Below are 22,185 nucleotides of genomic sequence, written 5' to 3' on the forward strand. Positions count from 1 at the left end.
GCACAACAATATTATTGTAATTTCAATATCTTTAGTTGGTTATGTCTTAATAACCTTTTACTGCAGTTGGCTAAATCAGGGTCACACAGAGTGTTTCTTGGTAGTCTTAAACAAATCTACTTTGAAACAATAGTATACACCTCACACACATGGTTATGGGCTTAAAAAAGACACATGTACCATGTCAGATATAGATTTGTAATGTATTATATTTTGAGTTTGCATTCCAATGTACCACTATATACATCACAAAAGACTGAAATATAACAAAACCGTTTAAATTAACAAAGAAACACCAGATTTTTGGCAGCTTCAAAAAAGAAAAGTATATTAATTATGATTTTTTTTGTTGCAATATAACATTACATCCTTGAGGCCACTCAGTCATTTGATTGCAAGAAACGGGTACACCAAATATTTTACCAATTTTCAATACTGTTATAACTTATTCGGATCTCCCCCTCACATAGTGAAAATGTAAGAAAAGTAAGCTGGATAGGCAGTCAAACTGTGAGCTATATTTCAGTATATATATTCTTAGCGTCATATCGGGATGAAATTCCTTGTTCCTTACACAAGTCATATTTTTTATCTTGAACATGCACCTTAATTCTTCTATTTCTCTCACCCCTATGTCTCCCTTATGTTTCATTAAACCTAAACAGTATTACAGAACATAATGAAAATAACATAAAACACATATACTGTATCTGTCCATGTTCGCTTTTGTGAAATATTTATGCAATGTTATTACTATGCACTTTGCTGCTCTCTTGGCTGTGTTTTACTTGTCCAACCCTTTTCATACAGATAACCTTTACTCATGAAGACTCTCTGCTGTGGTGTTTGAGCGGGTTGATTTTCTAGTCTAGGAGCAGTAGATATTCTCGGACACAGACACACACTTTTAAACAAATGTGTTATGCTCACTTTGAGACTGTCGGGAAGAACTGAAGTGGCATGTCCTATATTATCTACTTGAATGATAATGTTTGGGAATATTATACACTGAACAAAAATATAAATGCAACATGCAACAACTTCAAAGATTTTTACTGAGTTACATTTCATAGAAGGAAATCAATCAATATAAATACATTCATTAGGCCGTAATCTATGGATTTCACATGACTGGGCAGCGGTACACAATTAGTTTTTCCCCACATAATTACTGACAGAAATACTCCTCAGCCCCCCCCCCCCCCCCCCCCCCCTGCATATTTTAGAGTGGCCTTTTAGGTGCACCTGTGTAATGATCATGCTGTTTAATCAGCATCTTGATATGCCACCACTGTCAGTTGGATGGATTATCTTGGCAAAGGAAAAATGCTCACTAACAGGGATGTAAACAAATGTTAGCACAACAGTTTTGATAAATAAGCTTTTTGTGCGTGTGTATGGAACATTTCTGGGATCTTTTATTTCTGCTCATGAAACATGGGACCAACACTTTACATGTTGCATTCATATTTTTGTTCAGTATATATGCCAGTGATGTCAAGACATTGTGTATTCTAATTTCTGCTGCCATGGTTAGAGCATTTGCAGATCAATTTGTATGATAAACAGTTATTTGACTCATGCAGTGTTAGTTTAAAATGTATGTAATGAAAGCTATACAGATGTATTTAACTTAACCAAAGACCAACATGTCCTCATTAAACTGTTCACAGGTATCAAAGGTAGAGGGAGGAGCCTGGTACTTTAACACTGGATACAGGAACCTTTGATGGCCAAAATCATGACATCACAGAGCCACAAATCGCAGTCCTGCTGTGGGTTTGGTCCACCTTTTGGATGTCATGTAACAACATTTCCCAGGTTACTGTTAATGCTGTTTCTGGGTCTAAGTCCAGAGACATGGGCTCAGCAGGGCACACAACCACACTCCATCAAGATTGAGGGAGACATCACCCTGGGTGGCCTGTTCCCAGTGCACTCCCGTGGTCCAGCCGGTGTGCCCTGTGGGGAGATCAAGCGGGAGAAAGGTATCCACCGTATGGAGGCCATGCTGTATGCCCTGGATCAGATCAACAGTGACCCTGACCTCCTGCCTAACATCACACTGGGGGCCAGAATCCTGGACACCTGTTCTAGAGACACCTACGCCCTGGAGCAGTCGCTAACCTTCGTCCAGGCCCTCATCCAGAAGGATAATTCGGACGTGCGTTGCTCTAATGGCGAGCCACCCATCATTCCCAAACCGGAGAGGGTGGTCGGAGTAATCGGGGCATCCGGCAGCTCAGTGTCCATTATGGTGGCCAACGTGCTGAGACTCTTTGCGGTGAGACTCCTTCTTGTGCTGTGCATTGCAGCCCTCACTGTACTATATTCTCATGCTACAGCATTATCCTCACACACGTACATATGTTATTCAGCAGAGTTAAAGGCCCAGTGCAGTCAAAAACTAGATTTTCCTATGTTTTATATATATTTCCACACTAGGAGGTTGGAATAATACTGTGAAATTGTGGAAATTATGATAATGCCTTTAGTGTAAGAACTGTTTGAAAAAACTGCCTGAAATGTCTTCCTGGTTTGATGGGAAGGAGTGTTGGCCTTCCATGGTGACATCACCATGCAGTTAAAATAGACCAATAAGAAAGAGAGCTCCAAACCTCTGCCAATAACAGCACATTTTCAGTTTTTCCCTCCCCACTCAAACCACTCCCACACAATCTTGGCTAAATTCTTTCTTGAGAAACAAAAGCAACTTTTGTTTCTTTTTGACCATTTTAATAAAAGTTATTTAATTGTTACCTAGAAATGATTTTATATTGAGATAAAAACAGCTACAGCGGACCTTTAATATACCTTTACATTATGTAATGTGTGGGGCAATTGTGTGTTTTGATATAAATCAAAATTACACATTGAACTAACGTCTGTGCCCAGTGGGATGTAGCAGTAGGGTATGACGTCTATGGAAAGTGAACGCTATTCCCCTGTGAATCCATGTTCTGAGCCGCGAATAGGTTTTCCTGATGAATCAGCTGTGAACTCACACCCTGGAATGTTCCTCAACTGTTTCATTTCACACAAACTCAATAATAAGATACACTGCTGATTGCTATAACGGGACACTAAGGCTGCCTAAATCCCTCAGTGACTTAGTGACATGACTCATTAATGACCCACTAGTAATCTAGAAATGTCGCTGTTAAAACTAGCCATTTCAACTAGGTTCAATAATCTTCAGGTTCAAGAAGCTAAGCATCTACCATCTCTAGTCTTCTGTCACTAGTTAATTCTCTTTATGGAGAGCTATTAGTTGGGAACCAAGGCGTCAACTTGCATATCGTGAAGATGTTAACTACAGAATTATAGATCCCATCCTCCATTAAGCCCCTCTCAGCAGCTCAGGACCCAGTCTGAAAATAGAGCATCAGGCCAGAGGGATGACATTGGTTCTACGATATCAGCAACTTTCTAACCGGTGTTCTGCAGATTTAACTAAAAGGTGGGCTTGTCCAGTACGTATGTACTCAGGGATTGAAATTAAGTCAGCCTGCTAGTCAGAGGCTAGTATTCTTTAGACCAGACTTGTAGAAAATGTGTCCAACTAGCCTGCTGGCTAAAGAAACTGTGTTTTCAAATATTGCATGGCACAGATTTTAAAAAAAAATGTGGTCTACAAGCTGGCCAGTGCCCAAAATCCTTAAATTCCATCCCATAATGTACCGTTCTAGAGTTTGCACAGTTACTCAGATAGAGTCTGATGTGTGATGTCCTCAGTCTGATTTAATACGCATTGTATCACCTCTATCTAATACCAGAGTCAGAGAGAATTTGTTTAAAAGCGTAATTTTCATGATTTAATATGATTGTTCTCTCATTTTAATCACAATACATCATATTCTAACATGACATCTGAACTACATGTTCTCTGTGGTATTTATTAAACGTTTGAGTTGTCCTGGTCTTGAGAGTGAATTGTAAGAGCTCTGGGAAGGGTAAGGTTTGTCTATAGGGTTGAGGTCAGAGATCCCTGTAAATGTCATTGAACTCAACACACATGGCACTGACAATATACATGGCATGGCCAAATAACCTGATAGGGTTGCAACATAGCAGAACAGTCTATTTATTTTTTGATAGACATTTTTCTGACAGCCATAATCAATTGATTTCTGAAGATAATTGATGTCATCCTTGTCTTTTGGTTTAAAGGAGGCTTAATGTTGTTTTAGGAATTTGTGTTGGAATGTAAATATTGGAAATTAATGTTACTATTGATGTTATCAATGTTTGGTGTATTAAATTTCACTCTCCCCAACAGAAGACACTGCTCAAAAAATAAAGGGAACACTAAAATAACACATCCTAGATCTGAATGAATTAAATATTCTTATTAAATACTTTTTTCTTTACATAGTTGAATGTGCTGACAACAAAATCACACAAAAATGATCAATGGAAATCAATTTATCAACCCATGGACGTCTGGATTTGGAGTCACACTCAAAATTAAAGTGGAAAACCACACTACAGGCTGATCCAACTTTGATGTAATGTCCTTAAAACAAGTCAAAATGAGGCTCAGTAGTGTGTGTGGCCTCCACGTGCCTGTATGACCTCCCTACAACGCCTGGGCATGCTCCTGGGAGGAGAGGGATCTCCTCCCAGACCTGGACTAAAGCATCCGCCAACTCCTGGAATGTCTGTGGTGCAACGTGGCGTTGGTGGATGGAGCGAGACATGATGTCCCAGATGTGCTCAATTGGATTCAGGTCTGGGGAACGGGCGGGCCAGTCCATAGCATCAATGCCTTCCTCTTGCAGGAACTGCTGACACACTCCAGCCACATGAGGTCTAGCATTGTCTTGTATTAGGAGGAACCCAGGGCCAACCGCACCAGCATATGGTCTCACAAGGGGTCTCATCTCGGTACCTAATGGCAGTCAGGCTACCTCTGGCGTGCACATGGAGGGCTGTGCGGCCCCCCAAAGAAATGCCACCCCACACCATGACTGACCCACCGCCAAACCGGTCATGCTGGAGGATGTTGCAGGCAGCAGAACGTTCTCCACGGCGTCTCCAGACTCTGTCACGTCTGTCACATGTGCTCAGTGTGAACCTGATTTAATCTGTGAAGAGCACAGGGCGCCAGTGGTGAATTTGCCAATCTTGGTGTTCTCTGGCAAATGCCAAACGTCCTGCACGGTGTTGGGCTGTAAGCACAACCCCCACCTGTGGACGTCGGGCCCTCATACCACCCTCATGGAGTCTGTTTCTGACCGTTTGAGCAGACATATGCACATTTGTGGCCTGCTGGAGGTCATTTTGCAGGGCTCTGGCAGTGCTCCTCCTGCTCCTCCTTGCACAAAGGCGGAGGTAGCGGTCCTGCTGCTGGGTTGTTGCCCTCCTACGGCCTTCTCCACGTCTCCTGATGTACTGGCCTGTCTCCTGGTAGCGCCTCCATGCTCTGGACACTACGCTGACAGACACAGCAAACCTTCTTGCCACAGCTCGCATTGATGTGCCATCCTGGATGAGCTGCACTACCTGAGCCACTTGTGTGGGTTGTAGACTCCGTCTCATGCTACCACTAGAGTGAAAGCACCGCCAGCATTCAAAAGTGACCAAAACATCAGCCAGGAAGCATAGGAACTGAGAAGTGGTCTGTGGTCACCACCTGCAGAACCACTCCTTTAATGGGGGTGTCTTGCTAATTTCCTATAATTTCCACCTGTTGTCTATTCCATTTGCACAACAGCATGTGAACTTTATTGTCAATCAGTGTTGCTTCCTAAGTGGACAGTTTGATTTCACAGAAGTGTGATTGACTTGGAGTTACATTGTGTTGTTTAAGTGTTCCTTTTATTTTTTGAGCAGTGTAGTTGGAGCGATATATGGTATTCATGCAGATGTTGATCTTAATTTGAGCCAGTTTACAACAGCAAGAAAATAATCCTGCAGCAACAGGAAATGTGAAATATTATGTGGATTATAATTATTTGACATTTTTGTAGGGGTTGATATATTTTTCGTAAGGGAAAATCAAGTCTGAAATTTCAAAGTGGAAATTACAAACTTCAGAAGCCTTTTTAAACCTCAAATACACTACAAGATTGACATGTCCTGCAGTGCAGGAAAGTTAACTTGCAACAAACAGGGTGATCAAATTAAGATCTTAGATCTGTATCAGAGTAATATACGAATGTTCCCACTAGAGGGAAAGGGTGAAAGTAAAGCAACACATTTAAGCTGCACGTGGCCATCAGAATTAAATATATTGTATGGCTTACAGCTGAGAAATGGTAACCTTGTCTCTTGATCTCTGTCTCTCTCCCTCTGTGCTTAACGTAATTTGACTAAAACCCATATAATCCTTCCAGATAATCTGTGAAATGGTTCTCTCCCTCTTCTCTCCTTCTCCCTTCACAACCCCTTGTGTCTACCTTTCTCTCCTCATCCCTCCAAAGAACCTCTCATTAAACCATTGGCAGGCATTAGTGGGGTCAGAGCCAAGACCACTCGCATAAACTGTGTCATTAATGAAGTAGCACACCAGTAAATGAATCTTCTCATCAATTTCTTTTCCAAACAAATGCTTTTACTGCGGTGAAATTTATCATCTGTATTTTACCATGACGTTGGCTTTTATGGCCGACACAGACCAGTAGTTATTGCTGTAGCAATATTACACTGTATGAATGTTCCAGTGGATTACATTGGCTGGATAAGTGAGAACTATTCAGCACCCTCCATTATAGTGTTGTTTTGGGACAAAATACCTGGCAATGTGGTATTATGTTGTTTGTTTACCAACTGTGTGTATGATTTATCCAGACGAAGATTGATTTGATAAATTACACATGGTGTCTGGTACTGCAGAGAAAGGCCCACATGGTTCAGTAACTTTCCAACATCCAGTAACCGTCATTTTGAATCTAATGATTGTCTCTGGTATCTTTTTAAAGTTCAGCACATGCAGCCATTAACATCATGTAACATCTGTATCTTTCAGATCCCCCAGATTAGTTATGCGTCCACGGCTCCAGAGCTGAGTGACAAAAGCCGTTATGAGTTCTTTTCCCGTGTGGTCCCTCCTGACTCCTACCAGGCCCAGGCCATGGTGGACATCGTCAAGGCTATGGGGTGGAACTACGTATCTACACTGGCCTCAGAAGGAAATTACGGAGAGAGTGGTGTCGATGCCTTCCTCCAGATATCTCGAGAGGCAGGTTTGTACTGAATTTAGTGGTAAATTGACATTTTCTGATGTAGCGTAACCATGGCCACTATGGTGTTGCAATTGATGGTACTGTTTGGGGAGAATATGAGGTCCAATGAAGAAACACCTTGATGGTTTGAATCTTGTGTCTTTCTTCTCCCTTTATTCAGGAGGTCTATGCATCGCCCAATCCATTAAAATCCCCCGAGAGCCCAAACCAGGGGGCTTTGATAAGATCATTAAGAGATTAATGGAGACCTCTAATGCTCGTGGGGTCATCATCTTTGCCAATGAGGACGACATCAGGTGAGTGGTAACTTAGTAGTAACTTTTCATTTCCTTTCCATAGGAAGGTTGTCACATAACCACCATGTTCTACTTGTTCTCTAAGCTCTTCAGTACCAAGTTCTTATAGAGTCTAGAGCTACTAAAGGACCAGTGTGCTAATGTCTTACCACCATTTCTCACAGACGTGTCTTAGAGGCAGCAAAGAGGGCCAACCTGACGGGTCACTTCCTTTTTGTGGGCTCTGACAGCTGGGGGGCCAAGAGCTCGCCCATCCTGGACCAGGAGGATGTGGCTGAGGGGGCTGTCACCATCCTCCCTAAGCGGGCCTCCATCGACGGTAAGGAAAACATATGGAAAAGGTATTGCAGAGATACATTATATTTTGGTATTCAGTGTGACTTTAACTTCAGTGGGTGATGGGAAAGTCTTAAACATATGGTGATAGTGATGTTCTGTTTGTCCTCTGTTGGTTCTTTGCCAAGGGTTTGACAACTACTTCACCTCAAGATCTCTGGAAAACAACAGAAGGAACATCTGGTTTGCTGAATACTGGGAGGACGACTTCAAATGTAAACTGACCCGAGCAGGTATCAAGTACGACCTTGGTAGGAGAAAATGTACAGGTAGGAGAAGAGGTTACTTCTGACATATTTTATATCTCAAATCAGCAGATTTATTTATAGGCTACACTGGCTTTAACCATTGTATGCCACCCTTCCTCCCTTCTTCAGGTGAAGAGAGAATCGCTCAGGAATCTCAGTATGAGCAGGAAGGGAAGGTACAGTTTGTGATTGACGCGGTGTATGTCATGGCCCATGCCTTACACAGCATGCACCTGGACCTCTGTCCGGGCTCCATGGGTGTCTGTGAGAAGATGGACCCAGTGGAAGGGAGTAAGCTGCTCCAATACATTCGCTCAGTCAACTTTAATGGTGAGTTGGAAATGTAGGGAGCACGGGTCATTAAAGGTCCGTTTTTATCGCAATAACAATATCATTTCTGGATAACAATTAAGTACAAAAATAGCTTCTTAGCAAAGGGCAATTTCTCAAACACAACTTTTGCTAGGACTGTCTGGGAGTGGTTTGAGTGGTCTTTTAACTAATTTAGTGCATGATGATGTCACCATGGAAGGCCCAAACTCCATCCTACCAAAACAGGTAGAGGTTTCAGGCAGGCGGTAATTTCCAACAGCTCTTAGGGTCTTGAGGGATTCCATTGGAGCAGCAATCAATCAGCTCTTGGAACATTCTATAGACTTTGTTTAAATCAAGTTTGAAAATATATTTTCCATCCTGACTTTTATTTTTGTTGTTGCTGTCAAATCAGAATATATTCTTGATAAATTCAATTATTTAAAAAAATGGTTAGAAAGTGTATAGAGAAAATGCACAAACCAGTTGAATCAATGTTGTGTCAACGTAATTTGTCAACGTATTGTGACATGTAATTTGATTGGAAAATACATTGGATTTGAAAGTTATCAACTGTTGTTTTGAGGGTGGAATTTCAACCACAGGATTGTGTCATCATTGTAACACATTTTCAGCATAGACAAACCTTGTATAAAGTACACTACAAGACCAAAAGTATGTGTTCACCTGCTCGTCAAACATCTTATTCCAAAATCATGGGCGTTAATATGGAGTTGGTCCCCCCTTTGCTGCTATCTTCTGGGAAGGCTAGATGTTGCAACATTGGTTGATGCTTATTTATAAAACCCTCTTAGGCCTCACTCCCCCTATCTGAGATACATACTACAGCCCTCATCCTCCACATACAACACCCGTTCTGCCAATCACATTCTGTTAAAGATCCCCAAAGCACACACATCCCTGGGTCGCTCCTCTTTTCAGTTCGCTGCAACTGTAACGAGCTGTCAAAAACACTCAAACTGGACAGTTTTATCTCCAACTCTTCATTCAAAGACTCAATCATGGACACTCTTACTGTCTCTACCTTCTTGCTTTTGTGCTGTTGTCTGTGCCCGATAGTTTATTTTTATTTTTTTTAATTTCACCTTTATTTAACCAGGTAAGCTGGTTGAGAACAAGTTCTCATTTACAATTGCAACCTGGCCAAGATAAAGCAAAGCAGTGCGACAGAAACAACAACACAGAGTTACAGGGAATAAACAAGCGTACAGTCAATAACACATTAGAAAAAAAGAAAGTCTATATACAGTGTGTGCAAATGGCATGAGGAGGTATGGCAATAAATAGGCCATAGTAGCAAAGTAATTACAATTTAGCAGATTAACACTGTAGTGATAGATGAGCAGATGATGATGAGCAGATGATGGTGTGTAAGTAGTGATATTGGTGTGCAAAAGAGCAGCAAAGTAAATACAATTGCTGTGTGGACTTGCTTCCATTGTCACGTTCTGACCTTAGTTCCTTTATTATGTCTTTGTGTTAGTTTGGTCAGGGCGTGAGTTGGGGTGGGTAGTCTATGTTATTTTTTCTATGTTGTGTTTATGTGTTTGGCCTGGTATGGTTCTCAATCAGAGGCAGGTGTCGTTCGTTGTCTCTAATTGAGAATCATACTTAGGTAGCCTGTTTTCCCTGTTTTTTAGTTGTGGGTGATTATTTTCTGTTTAGTGTTTTTCATCACCTTACCTTTTGTTGTTTTGTTCAGTTGTTTTATTAAAAATATGAACACTTACCACGCTGCGCTTTGGTCCTCCTCCCCTTCCGCCAACAACAGCCGTTACATCCATTCAGCCACAAGAGGGCACTGATGTTGGGCGATTAGGCCTGGCTCGCAGTTGGCGTTCCATTTCATCCCAAAAGCGTTCGATGGGGTTGAGGTCAGGGCTCTGTGGAGGCCAGTCAAGTTCTTCCACACCGATCTTGACAAACCATTTCTGTATGGACCTCACTTTGTGCAGGGGGGCATTGTCATGCTGAAACAGGAAAGGGCCTTCACCAAACTCTTCATACAAAGTTGTAAGCACAGAATCGTCTAGAATGTCATTGTATGCTGTAGCCTAGCCCGACCCATGAAAAACAGCCCCAGGCCATTATTCCTCCTCCGACAAACTGGCACTATGCACTGGGGCAGGTATCGCTCTCCAGGCATTCGCCAAACCCAGATTTGTCCGTCGGACTGCCAGTGGTGAAGCGTGATTCATCACTCCAGTGAACTAATTTCCACTGCTCCAATTGCGGCGAGCTTTACACCCCTCCAGCTGACGCTTGGTATTGTGCACGGTGATCTTAGGCTTGTGTACGGCTGCTGGGACATTGAAACCCATTTCATGAAACACCTGACAAACAGTTATTTCCAGAGGCAGTTTGGAACTCGGTATTGAGTGTTGCAACCGAGGACAGACGATTTTTATGTGTTATGCGCTTCAGCACTCGGCGGTCCTGTTCTGTGAGCTTGTGTGGCCTACCACTTCGGTGCTGAGCTGTTGTTGCTCCTGAGACGATTCCACTTCACAATAACAGTACTTATCGGGGCGAACTGACTTGTAGGAGAAATGGAATCCTATGACGTTGCCATGTTGAAAGTCATTGAGCTCTTCAATAAGGCCATTCTACTGCCTGTGGTATAAAGTACTTAAGTAAAAATACTTTAAAGTACTACTTAAGTAGTTGTTGGGGTATCTGTACTTTACTATTTATATTTTTGACAACTTTTACTTCACTACATTCCTAATGGAAATTATATTCGTTTTATTAAATACATTTTCCTTGACACCCAAAAGTTCTTGTTACATTTTGAATCCTTAACAGGACAGGAAAATGGTGCAAATTACGTACTTACCAAGAGAACACCCATGGTCATCCCTACTGCCTCCTATCTGGCGGACTCACTAAACACAAATACTTGATTTGTAAAGTATATCTGAGTGTTGGTGTGTGCCCCTGGCTATTCGTAAATAAAAATATAAAAAAACAGAAAATTGTGTCGTCTGGTTTGCTTAATATAAGGAATTTGAAATGATTTACAGTATACTTCTACTTTTACTTTTGATACCTATGTATATTTTAGCAATTACATTTACATTTGATACGTAAGTATATTTAAAATAAAACCAAATACTTTTAGACTTTTACTCAAGTAAAATTTTACTGGGTGACTTTCCCTTTTACTTAAGTCATTTTCTATGAAGGTATTTTCCAACCACTGTCTACTGCCACTGTTTGTCTATGGAGATTTCACGGCAGTGTGATCGGTTTTATACACTTGTCAGCAACGGGTGTGGCTGAAATTGCCAAATCCACTAAGTTGAAGGGGAGTCCACATGCTTTTGTATATACAGTTGAAGTCTGAAGTTTACATACACCTTAGCGAAATACATTTAAACTCTTTCTCTTTCTTTCTCTTTTAAACTTTTCACAATTCCTGACATTTAATCCCAGTAAAAATGTCTTATCTTAATTAAGTCAGTTAGGATCACCACTTTATTTTAAGAATATGAAATGTCAGAATAATAGTAGAGAGAATGATATATTTCTTGCTTTTATTTCTTTTATTTCTTTCATTACATTCCCAGTGGGTCAGAAGTTTACATCCAGTCAATTAATATTTGGTAGCATTGCCTTTAAATTATTTAACTTGGATCAAACATTTCAGTAGCCTTCCACAACCTTCCCACAATAAGTTGGGTGAATTTTGGCCCATTCCTCTTGACAGAGATGGTGAAACTGAGTCAGGTTTGTAGGCCTCCTTGCTCGCACGCACTTTTTTCAGTTCTGCCCAGACATTTCTATAGGATTGAGGTCAGGGCTTTGTGATGGCCACTCCAATACCTTGACTTTGTTGTCCTTAAGTCATTTCCCACAACTTTGGAAGTATGCTTGGGGTCATTGTCCATTTAGAAGACCTGTTTGCGACCAAGCTTTAACTTCCTGACTGATGTCTTGAGATGTTGCTTCAATATATCCACATAATTTCCCACCCTCATGATACCATCTATTTTGTGAAGTGCACCAGTCCCTCCTGCAGCAAAGCACCCCCACAACATGATACTGCCACCCCTGTGCTTCACGGTTGGGATGGTGTTCTTTGGCTTGCAAGCCTCCCCCTTTTCTCTCCAAACATAACAATGGTCGTTATGGCCAAACAGTTATATTTTTGATTTATCAGACCAGAGGATATTTATTCAAAAGGTACAATCTTTGTCCCCATGTACAGTTGCAAACCGTAGTCTGGCTTTTTTATGGCAGTTTTGGAGCAGTGGCTTCTTCCTTGCTGAACGGCCTTTCAGGTTATGTCGATATAGGACTCGTTTTACTATATAGATACTTTGTACCTGTTTCCTCCAGCATCTTCACAAGGTCCTTTGCTGTTGTTCTGGGATTGATTTGCACATTTCGCCCCAAAGTACGTTCATCTATAGGAGACAGAACACGTCTCCTTCCTGAGTGGTATGACGGCTGCGTGGTCCCATGGTGTTTATACTTGCGTACTATTTTTTGTACAGATGAACGTGGTACCTTCAGGCGTTTGGAAATTGCTCCCAAGGATGAACCAGACTTGTGGTACAATTTTTTTTCTGAAGTCTTGGCTGATTTGTTTTGATTTTCCCATGATGTCAAGCAGAGGCATTGAGTTTGAAGGTAGGCCTTGAAAGACATCCACAGGTACACCTCCAATTGACTCAACTCAACTGATAAGCTAACTGACAATTAGCTTATCAGAGGCTTCTAAAGCCATGACATCATTTTTAAGGGCACAGCCAACTTAGTGTATGTAAACTTCTGACCCACTGGAATTGTGATACAGTGAATTATAAGTGAAATAATATGTCTGTAAACAATTGTTGGAAAAATTACTTGTCATTCACAATGTAGATGTCCTAACCGACTTGCCAAAACTATAGTTTGTTAACAAGAAATAAGCAGAGTGGTTGAAAAACAAGTTTTAATGACTCCAACCTAAGCGTATGTAAACTTCACACTTCAACTGTATAATCAATGATGCTATTTAGGCCTATAAAGCATTTGCAAAGTCATCAACTGCTATTGTTTCAATTCAACCTACAATTAAACTAAAAATAGACAATATATATAGGCCCTAATGTTTCAAGCTGGTTTCAAGTTGATTTCATATGTAATGTTCAAGTTAATAATTAATATGTTGGATTCACATCTCCATCTCAACCAAAAATCTAATTTAAAGAATAAGACAAAATCAAATCAAACTTTAAATGCACTTTAAATCATTTGATTTGATTTAGTCCTATTCTTTAACTTAGATTTTTGGTTGATATGGAAACATGAATCCGGACAAATTAAAGCCAGACTAATTCCGTGGCACAAAAGATACATCTCATTTAAAATGTTAATATTTTGATGCGTTGACAAACAAACACAATTCAATATAACTTTGCAATACAGTAAATAGCCTATGAACTTGTCGACAAATAAATCATATGTTGGATTCACGTCTCCAACTAAACCACAAAAACGAGCTAAAGAATAGGATTAAGCGAGAGGCTCAGATGGAACTGTCCAAGTATTAGATAAATCTCCTTTAAATTGTGATATTTGGTTGGGTACAATGGCCACATTTTGAGGTTACTGTAACTATACATTTTTTTTAATGTTATCATAGAAAGTGTGCATGTTGAAGAGATAGCATGCAAAGATCCCAGGTCTGTGGAGATCTTCACAATTGCTACATTAATCTGTGCAGAATCTTGAACGGCATTTATCACTTACACTTTTAATGTAATCTCAACTGCAATCCAGGTCATTTAGTTGTGCTAATAGATGAAGCACAGCGATATAATACAAAATATCTGATTTTGTATTCCCATTGTAGACCTTTCCTGCAGTCAAAATACCAAATCACCCTTTAGTGGCGTCATGGGTGGAATGTTTTTTATATTTTAAACTGTTTTGTTATATTTCAGTGTTCTGTGATTTTTATAACGTGTAATATTGTGATACAGGTGTCTTCATTTTTTTAAGCCCCTAATCATGTGTGTGATGTATATACTTTTGTTTCAAAGTAGATTTATTTAAGACTACCAAGAAACACTCTGTGTGACCCTGATTTAGCCAACTGCAGTAAAATGTTATTAACTTTGTTGTGATTTTAAATGGTTGAAAGTGCAGTGATAATACATTTAGATGACAGCTAAACCAAAATTCTGACATTGTTTTTCAATTGGAATCTGGTTGTGCTTTAAGATTGTTGAAAGCATAGTGATAACACATTGAGAATTCAACAACCTTCTGGCTGCCTTTCTGAGTGGGTGAATACATGTTGAAATCTCATTGATCAACTTCTCAACCAAATGTTACCCAGATTTCCACATTGAAATGACATGGTGTGCCTAATGCATGGTTTCATGAAGCCTTTTCCACTTCTGGTTCCCATCACGTCCCATGGGTTTAAGAGAAGAGTGTGGAGGGAGTTCAGTCTGAAGACAGCACTGCACTCTGCATTAGCCTTGGGATCTCTGCTAATGTACTACGCCACAGTACACAGCACATCCCTTCAATGCACTCTTCTTCCCCAGGGCTGCCTCTCTTCTTTCTTAATACACAAGACACACTCCTCTTTTTAGCTCCATCTTTCATAAAAAATACATTTCTTTATCACTGTTTGGAGTCCAAGGAGCTTTCTATGAAAGCATAGCTATTTCCTTTTCCCTCTTAGTGGATGACCTTTGTATAGAAAGCCCTCTCTGATTGAATGCCTGAACAGAACAGGCAGGAACAAGCTATAGTGTTAAGGCAACAGACCAGAGAGTACAGAAAGAATAGCATCATGTATGGAAAAGAACCCTCCACAGGAAGAATCTTATGCTCAGCTTTGCCCTGGTTGCATAAGTCTTATAGGTTCACCTCCTCTAATGTTACATTTTTCTTTGGTCAAAGGTTTAGGCATTCCACCAGGGAACACTACTGACCCTTTATGGTGCATACAATATACTGCCCAATAGTGGGTAGCCCTGTTGAAAATCCTTGCTCCTCTATCCAACAGGCAGTGCAGGGACTGGGGTCATGTTCAATGAGAATGGAGATGCTCCTGGTCGCTATGACATCTTCCAGTTCCAGCTCTCAAACACCACCAACCCTGGCTACCGGTGTATTGGCCAGTGGACAAACTATCTGCGACTCAATGTAAACATTTGTTTTGGCCTTTTTCATTTAGCTATGTTGATGTTCACTTTATCAGTGTTTTTATCACTTGATGTTCTTCAGCATGGTTTCTGTCACTGTGTCTGTTTCTGTCTCTGTTTCTGTGGAAGGCTGAGGAGATGCAGTGGTCGGGTGGGGACAGTGCAGTCCCTGACTCGGTGTGCAGTTTCCCCTGTGAGTTAGGAGAGAGGAAGAAGATGGTGAAGGGTGTGCCCTGCTGTTGGCACTGCGAGCTGTGTGACGGATATCAGTACCAGCTGGATGAGCTAAACTGTGACATGTGTCCCTTCGACATGCGTCCCATGCCAAACCGGACGGGCTGCCGATCCACACCCATTATCAAGCTGGAGTGGAGCTCCCCCTGGGCCATCATCCCTGTGTTCCTGGCTGTCTTGGGCATCTTAGCCACCTCTGGATGCATCATCACCTTCATCCGCTTTAACAACTCCCCCATCGTCCGGGCCTCCGGCCGGGAGCTCAGCTATGTTCTCCTGACAGGCATCTTCCTCATCTACCTCATCACCTTCCTCATGATCGCAGAGCCCAGCGCCCCAGTATGTGCATTCCGCAGGCTGCTGCTGGGCCTGGGCATGTGTATTACCTACTCAGCTATGCTCACCAAGACCAACCGCATTTACCGTATTTTTGAGCAGGGCAAGAAAGCAGTCACGCCACCTCCGTTCATCAGCCCTGCTTCTCAGCTCATCATCACCTTTATACTCATTGGAATGCAGGTGAGTGGGTTTCTGCCTCTCTCCTACTGCATGTGATGAAAACGAGGCAGTAATACAGCAGTGTTTTTTGTTAAAGACATAGGAAATGGTGTCTGGAATGGTATGCAGTAGAATTAGATCGAACGGCTGAACCATGGGCCACATCAATATTTAGCTAATTCTGTGTATATCCACAGTTACTTGGAGTTTTCATCTGGTTCGGAGTGGTGCCCCCACACACCATCATAGACTATGAGGAGCAGCACCCGCCCAACCCAGAGTTTGCACGTGGGGTCCTGAAATGTGACATGTCCGACCTGGCCCTGGTCCTCTGCTTAAGCTACAGTATCGTGCTGATGGTGACCTGCACAGTGTACGCCATCAAAAGCAGAGGGGTGCCAGAGACCTTCAACGAGGCGAAACCCATTGGCTTCACCATGTACACCACCTGCATCGTGTGGCTGGCCTTTGTGCCCATCTTCTTTGGCACAGCCCAGTCTACTGAAAAGGTTTGAAATTCAAAGTTATTTTTATATAATTGCTGGTATTTACCCTGCAGGAAAAATGTACATTTTTGATAATTTTTTTTTTTTAAAGCAACCATAAACTATGTTTTCTAGAATTGGTTCTAGAGCTAACTTCTCTATTGAAGAACTGTCAACACTGTTATTAAATGCTAGTTTGTTACCTGTCGTACTCACAGTATGTTCAGCATCCTCTTCCTTGAATGACAGATGCCAATTTACCTTGTGGCTTATTGCTATGCTTACAAAGCAGTGGAACAATAGTCAAGATTTAAAAGATGGAAGTTTATTCAGACTAGTAGGGTGTGTTATTAAGAGTGAGTCAAACTGAAATGATCCAACCCCCAGGTGAATTAAAAGTATTTTACCCTCTGCAAATGGAAATGAAATTAATCAAAGACGGGGGAACTCAGAAATGAGGTCAGATGAGCTCAGGGACAAAATGGGTCCCAGAGTGACAACAAATACCCCATACATGCTTTTCAATTACACAGTTACTCATAGCTTAGAATGTCTAAATATAGCATCAATAACATTTAGTTGTCAGATTGCATTAGTTGCAGACAGTATTATAACAGCACAATAACAGTAAAACAGTGTTAGTAGGTAGGAATGCAGGGGTATTGATGCATTAGATTTTGAGAGGTACTCAGAAAAGTGTCAATAATTGCATGCTGATCATTAGGGAAGTGTGAATGGAAGGTGTTAGATTTGGGAGAGCATGGCAAACTTAGGGTTGGCTATGTTTTTACATTTTCTACTGACTTGCTTCAATGTGTGTGGTCTGGATGGTTGACTTGATTGCTGATGCACATGATAAGAAAATATCTCTCTCTGGTCTGTATTGCCTTTGGGTCTCATTAGAACTGCTCTTTGTCATATTTCAATGCCACTTAGTTGCTGAGCCATACTGTACCTAGCACTAGCCTGGGGTCATGATGTCTTTAATATTAACTCATGTGAACGGTGCTCTCTGGTCATCCATGCGTTGCCACATCAGTGCTGGCCAGGTCATTGAGAGCCAATAAAAACCATAACAAAGAAGAGGACAGAGAATATAGAAATGAAAAGATATGTGGGTTATCCCCTCAGGATATTGTGCCATGTAGCTATTTATTAATTCATGAGGTGTACTGCTTTTGAATTGTCAGTGCATTGGACTCAGACCACAAGTCTGTTCTCATTACTGTTGTTGCCAGGCTGACAACTATTATATACGTCCTGGATGGCAGGAAGCTTGGCCCCAGTGATGTACTGGGCTGTACGCACTACCCTCTGTAGCGCCTTGCGCCTTACGGTTCGATGCCGAGCAGTTGCCATACCAGGCGGTGATGCAACCGGGCAGGATGCTCTCGATGTTGCAGCTGTAGAACATTTTGAGGATCTGGGTACCCATGCCAAATCTTTTCAGTCTCCTGAGGGGGAAAAGGTTTTGTTATGCCCTCTTCATGACTGTCTTGGTGTGTTTGGACCATGATAGTTTGTTGGTGATGTGGACACCAAGGAACTTGAAACTCTCAACCCGCTCCACTACAGCCCCATCGATGTTAATTGGGGCCTGTTTGGCCAGCCTTTTCCTGTAGTCCATGATCAGCTCCTTTGTCTTTCTCACAATGAGGGAGAGGTTGTTTTCCTGGCACCACACTGCCAGTTCTCTGACCTCCTTCTGCGAGTCGTGTTTGGCCTCGCAGTCGTGGGTGAACAGGGAGCACAGGAGGGGACTGAGTACACAGCCATGAGTGGCCCCAGTGTTGACGATCAGCGTGGCAGATGTGTTGTTGCCTACCCTTACCACCTGGGGGCGGCCCGTCAGGAAGTCCAGGATCCAGTTGCAGAGGGAGGTGTTTAGTCCCAGGGTCCTTATCTTAGTGATGAGCTTCGTGGGCACTATGGGGTTGAATACTGAGCTGTAATCAATGAACAGCATTTTGTCCAGATTAGAAAGGGCAGTGTGGAGTGTGATTGAGATTACATCATCTGTGGATCTGTTGGGGCGATATGGAAATTGGAGTGGGTCTATGGTATCCGGGAGGATGGTGTTGATGTGAGCCATGACCAGCCTTTCAAAGCACTTCATGGCTATCGACTTGAGTGCTACGGGGCAGTAATCATTTAGGCAGGTTGCCTTCGCTTCCTTGGTTACAGGGACTATGGTGGCCTGTTTGAAACATGTAGGTTTTACAGACTCGGTCAGGGAGAGTGAAGACACTTGACAGTTGGTCCGTGCATTCTTTGAGTACACGTCCTGGTAATCTGTCTGGCCCTGCGGCTTTGTGAATGTTGACCTGTTTAAAGGTCTTGCTCACATCGGCTACCGAGAGCATTATCACACAGTCATTCAGAACAGCTCCTGAACATTCAGATGAAGAAACGACGTCTGTATGCTGTGTACCTCTGAGACTTCTCATCATATAGCTTCTTCAGTCATCGTATAGTAGTTAGGCATAATAAAGGTGTCATGGGGATTGCCATGGAAAATATTATGTAAGACAACCTCCATACATTGTTTATTGAATGTTTACTGTATTCTCAGCATATTCTCAGAATACTATATACTCATTCACATTTTATTCTCTGATTAATAGAAGGAATTACAGGCATAGGATATATAATACAAATTTTAAAAAATCATATTTTGAGTTGTGAATGCAACACATGCAATTCACGTAGTACCCAGCCAGGCAATCCAACCCCTATTGTGAAATGTATAGGTTTATACTGAGGTATTTATTGTTAACTTTCACCCTGCCTTCTATCTGCTCCAGATGTTCATCCAGACCACCACCCTGACGGTGTCCATGAGCCTGAGTGCCACTGTGTCGCTCGGCATGTTGTACATCCCTAAGGTCTATGTCATCATCTTCCTTCCGGAGCAGAACGTGCAGAAACGCAAACGCAGCTTCAAGGCTGTGGCTTCAGCAGTGACCACACAACTCTCCCAGAAAGAAGACAAGCAGAACGGAGAGTCCAAAAGTAGCGCCATAGTCCCTGACAGATCACAGTGAGTAAAGCAGAGACAATGTCCAGTCAGAACTCTTAGGTGCTATTTAGAACCTAAATGGGTTCATCGGCTGTCCCCATGGGAGAACCCTTTTAGGTTCCAGGTAGAACCCTTTCAGTTCCATTTAGAAACCTTTTGGGTTCCATGTAGAACCTCCACATGGAAACCAAAAGGGTTCTACCTGGAACTGAAAGGGTTCCACCTAGAACCAAAAAGGTTAACTACTTGTAACCAATAATGGTTGTCCTATGTGACAGCCGAAGAACCCCTTCGGAACCCTTTTTTCTGTGTCCACTGATCCTTCACCTGTGTTACTGTATGTATTCACAATGACAGAAACAGATTACAGTGTTCATTTTTCACTAAGACAATAGTAATTGCTCTCTCTTCAATCACTTTAGATAACCCAGCAGGAAACCAGAGATGAATGCGACACATGGCGCCTTACAGATGACAGCTTAGCATGGTCTCTCTTGGCAAAGCACATCTTTTGATCAATGGTGAAGGCTACACTGTCACATGGTTGGGATGGAAATGAAAAGGAGACGCTAACTTTGTCATTCTAAATAAACACTGACTGACTCGCAACAAGTGCTGTGACCTGACTGTAAACGGAACAGTTGATACATTGGATCATCCTCCTGGATCATCCTGATTCCTGAACAGAACACAATGAACATTGTAGACAGCTTTGCCAGACTTCAGGACACAGTGTCTCCTTTTACAGTAGGATATCTCAAATTGACCATGGCAATGAAATAGTCTTCTTTGATTTTTCTCCTCAGGACAATTATTTGGGTCAGTAGTTGATCAAATGATAAACCTTTTCCCGACTGGATGATCCAAAGTGGGATATTTTGAAAACAATGAAGCTTTGTTTGCTTGATTTATCAGCACTACATGGGTTGTGTGTACATTATATGAATGCTTCCATAGTATTGTGTGTATGAGTGTTACGACTTTGACTCGTTCTTTTTTACTGATTTCACCGGAAGGAACTAGCTTTTCTATACACTACTAAATCCTGGAATACGTGTAGGGTTCATGGAGGACATACTTTTAAAGAGAGAAACAATTGTAGGGAATTTTGATTACTGACGTCAATACTACCAGATCAAACCTCATGTAAGGGACCATTTTAATATAACATCTACAGTAAATGCTTTTGTTCGGTGTTAATTGTTTTAGTGGTAATGACTTGTATATGCTGCTGCAGTCTCTCTATACAAGAAACCATTGATTCTGAACAGGATATTGTGTTTTGTAAGGCACCTGTCACAATTGCGTTGTTAGAACAACTTATGGTAGACACTACACAATGTATGGCAGTTCCCTAGATTGTTCCAAATATCTTTACAGTGCTGCTGGGGTTGTGATAGGGAGAACAGTTATGGTAACACTAGATTTCACTGGGAATATCATTTGTATTTCCAATGCCTACTTTTGTTCGTCAATATTGTGCCATAAAATCACAGGTTTGTGGTATCAAAATGTTACAAGTTTCCCTTAATTTAAATTACTGATTTTATGTAAACCTATTTGTAAATGAATATTGTGGCACCATAATGGTCCACAAAACCACGATAGCCCAGTTAAGGTCACATTTCTAGATCACAGAACGCATGCAGCATTCACTCTGTGCTGAGTTTGAGTTTCTATTTTGTGAGTTCGAACGCCATGCAGTGGTGGCTCAGTTTGCAACAATGTTATTTGCAGTAAGATAATGTTTTACTTTGCCGGGGTTATGCTCAGGCTAAGGGAAAAAGGTGACAGAATTATTTTTTAAATGATATTGCATTTTATATTTATAAATACGGTTACATATATGAATAATAATGACAACTCCATTTGATACCCCACAATTCCACCTCAGTGGAATAGCTAGCTATAGCTTTCTTTTTTTTTTTTTCTTTTTTTTTTTGACCCCCTTTTCTCCCCAATTTCGTGGTATCCAATTGTTGTAGTATCTTGTCTCATCGCTACAACTCACGTACAGGCGTCCTCCGATACACAACCCAACCAAGCCGCACTGCTTCTTAACACAGCGCACATCCAACCTGGAAGCAAGCCGCACCAATGCGCCGGAGGAAACACCGTGCACCTGGCCACCTTGGTTAGCGTACACTGCGCCCAGCCCGCCACAGGAGTCGCTGGTGCGCGATGAGACAAGGACACCCCTACCGACCAAGTCCTCCCTAACCCGGGCGACGCTAGGCCAATTGTGCGTCGCCCCCCGGACCTCCAGGTCGCGGCCGGTTACGACAGAGCCTGGGCGCGAACCCAGGGACTCTGATGGCACAGCTGGCGCTGCAGTACAGCACCCTTAACCACTGCGCCACCCGGGAGGCCCTAGCTGTAGCTTTCTTCCATTGAGTGA

General features: G+C 41.9%; 1 protein-coding gene across 2 annotated transcripts; it reads left to right on the forward strand.

The window, feature by feature from the left end:
• The first annotated feature begins 1,042 nt into the window (after positions 1 to 1,042).
• Positions 1,043 to 21,052, forward strand: grm6b (glutamate receptor, metabotropic 6b). 2 transcript variants are annotated; one of them, XM_021569757.3, is made up of 11 exons: positions 1,043 to 2,284; positions 6,971 to 7,187; positions 7,348 to 7,483; positions 7,648 to 7,802; positions 7,948 to 8,088; positions 8,197 to 8,397; positions 15,413 to 15,552; positions 15,681 to 16,304; positions 16,481 to 16,792; positions 19,573 to 19,808; positions 20,210 to 21,052. In XM_021569757.3, the coding sequence occupies exons 1-11, from the start codon at positions 1,730 to 1,732 to the stop codon at positions 20,211 to 20,213; spliced, it is 2,721 nt and encodes a 906-aa protein (XP_021425432.2). In that variant the 5' UTR covers positions 1,043 to 1,729; the 3' UTR covers positions 20,214 to 21,052. The 2 variants fall into 2 exon arrangements, with proteins under 2 accessions (XP_021425432.2, XP_090062221.1); XM_090206095.1 differs by lacking the exon at positions 20,210 to 21,052 and having other exon boundaries at positions 1,045 to 2,284; positions 19,573 to 19,812.
• The last annotated feature ends 1,133 nt before the right edge of the window (positions 21,053 to 22,185 follow it).

This window comes from Oncorhynchus mykiss, chromosome 17 (assembly GCF_057628025.1).
Source record: "Oncorhynchus mykiss isolate SJ-2025 chromosome 17, ASM5762802v1, whole genome shotgun sequence".
Taxonomy (NCBI): domain Eukaryota; kingdom Metazoa; phylum Chordata; class Actinopteri; order Salmoniformes; family Salmonidae; genus Oncorhynchus; species Oncorhynchus mykiss.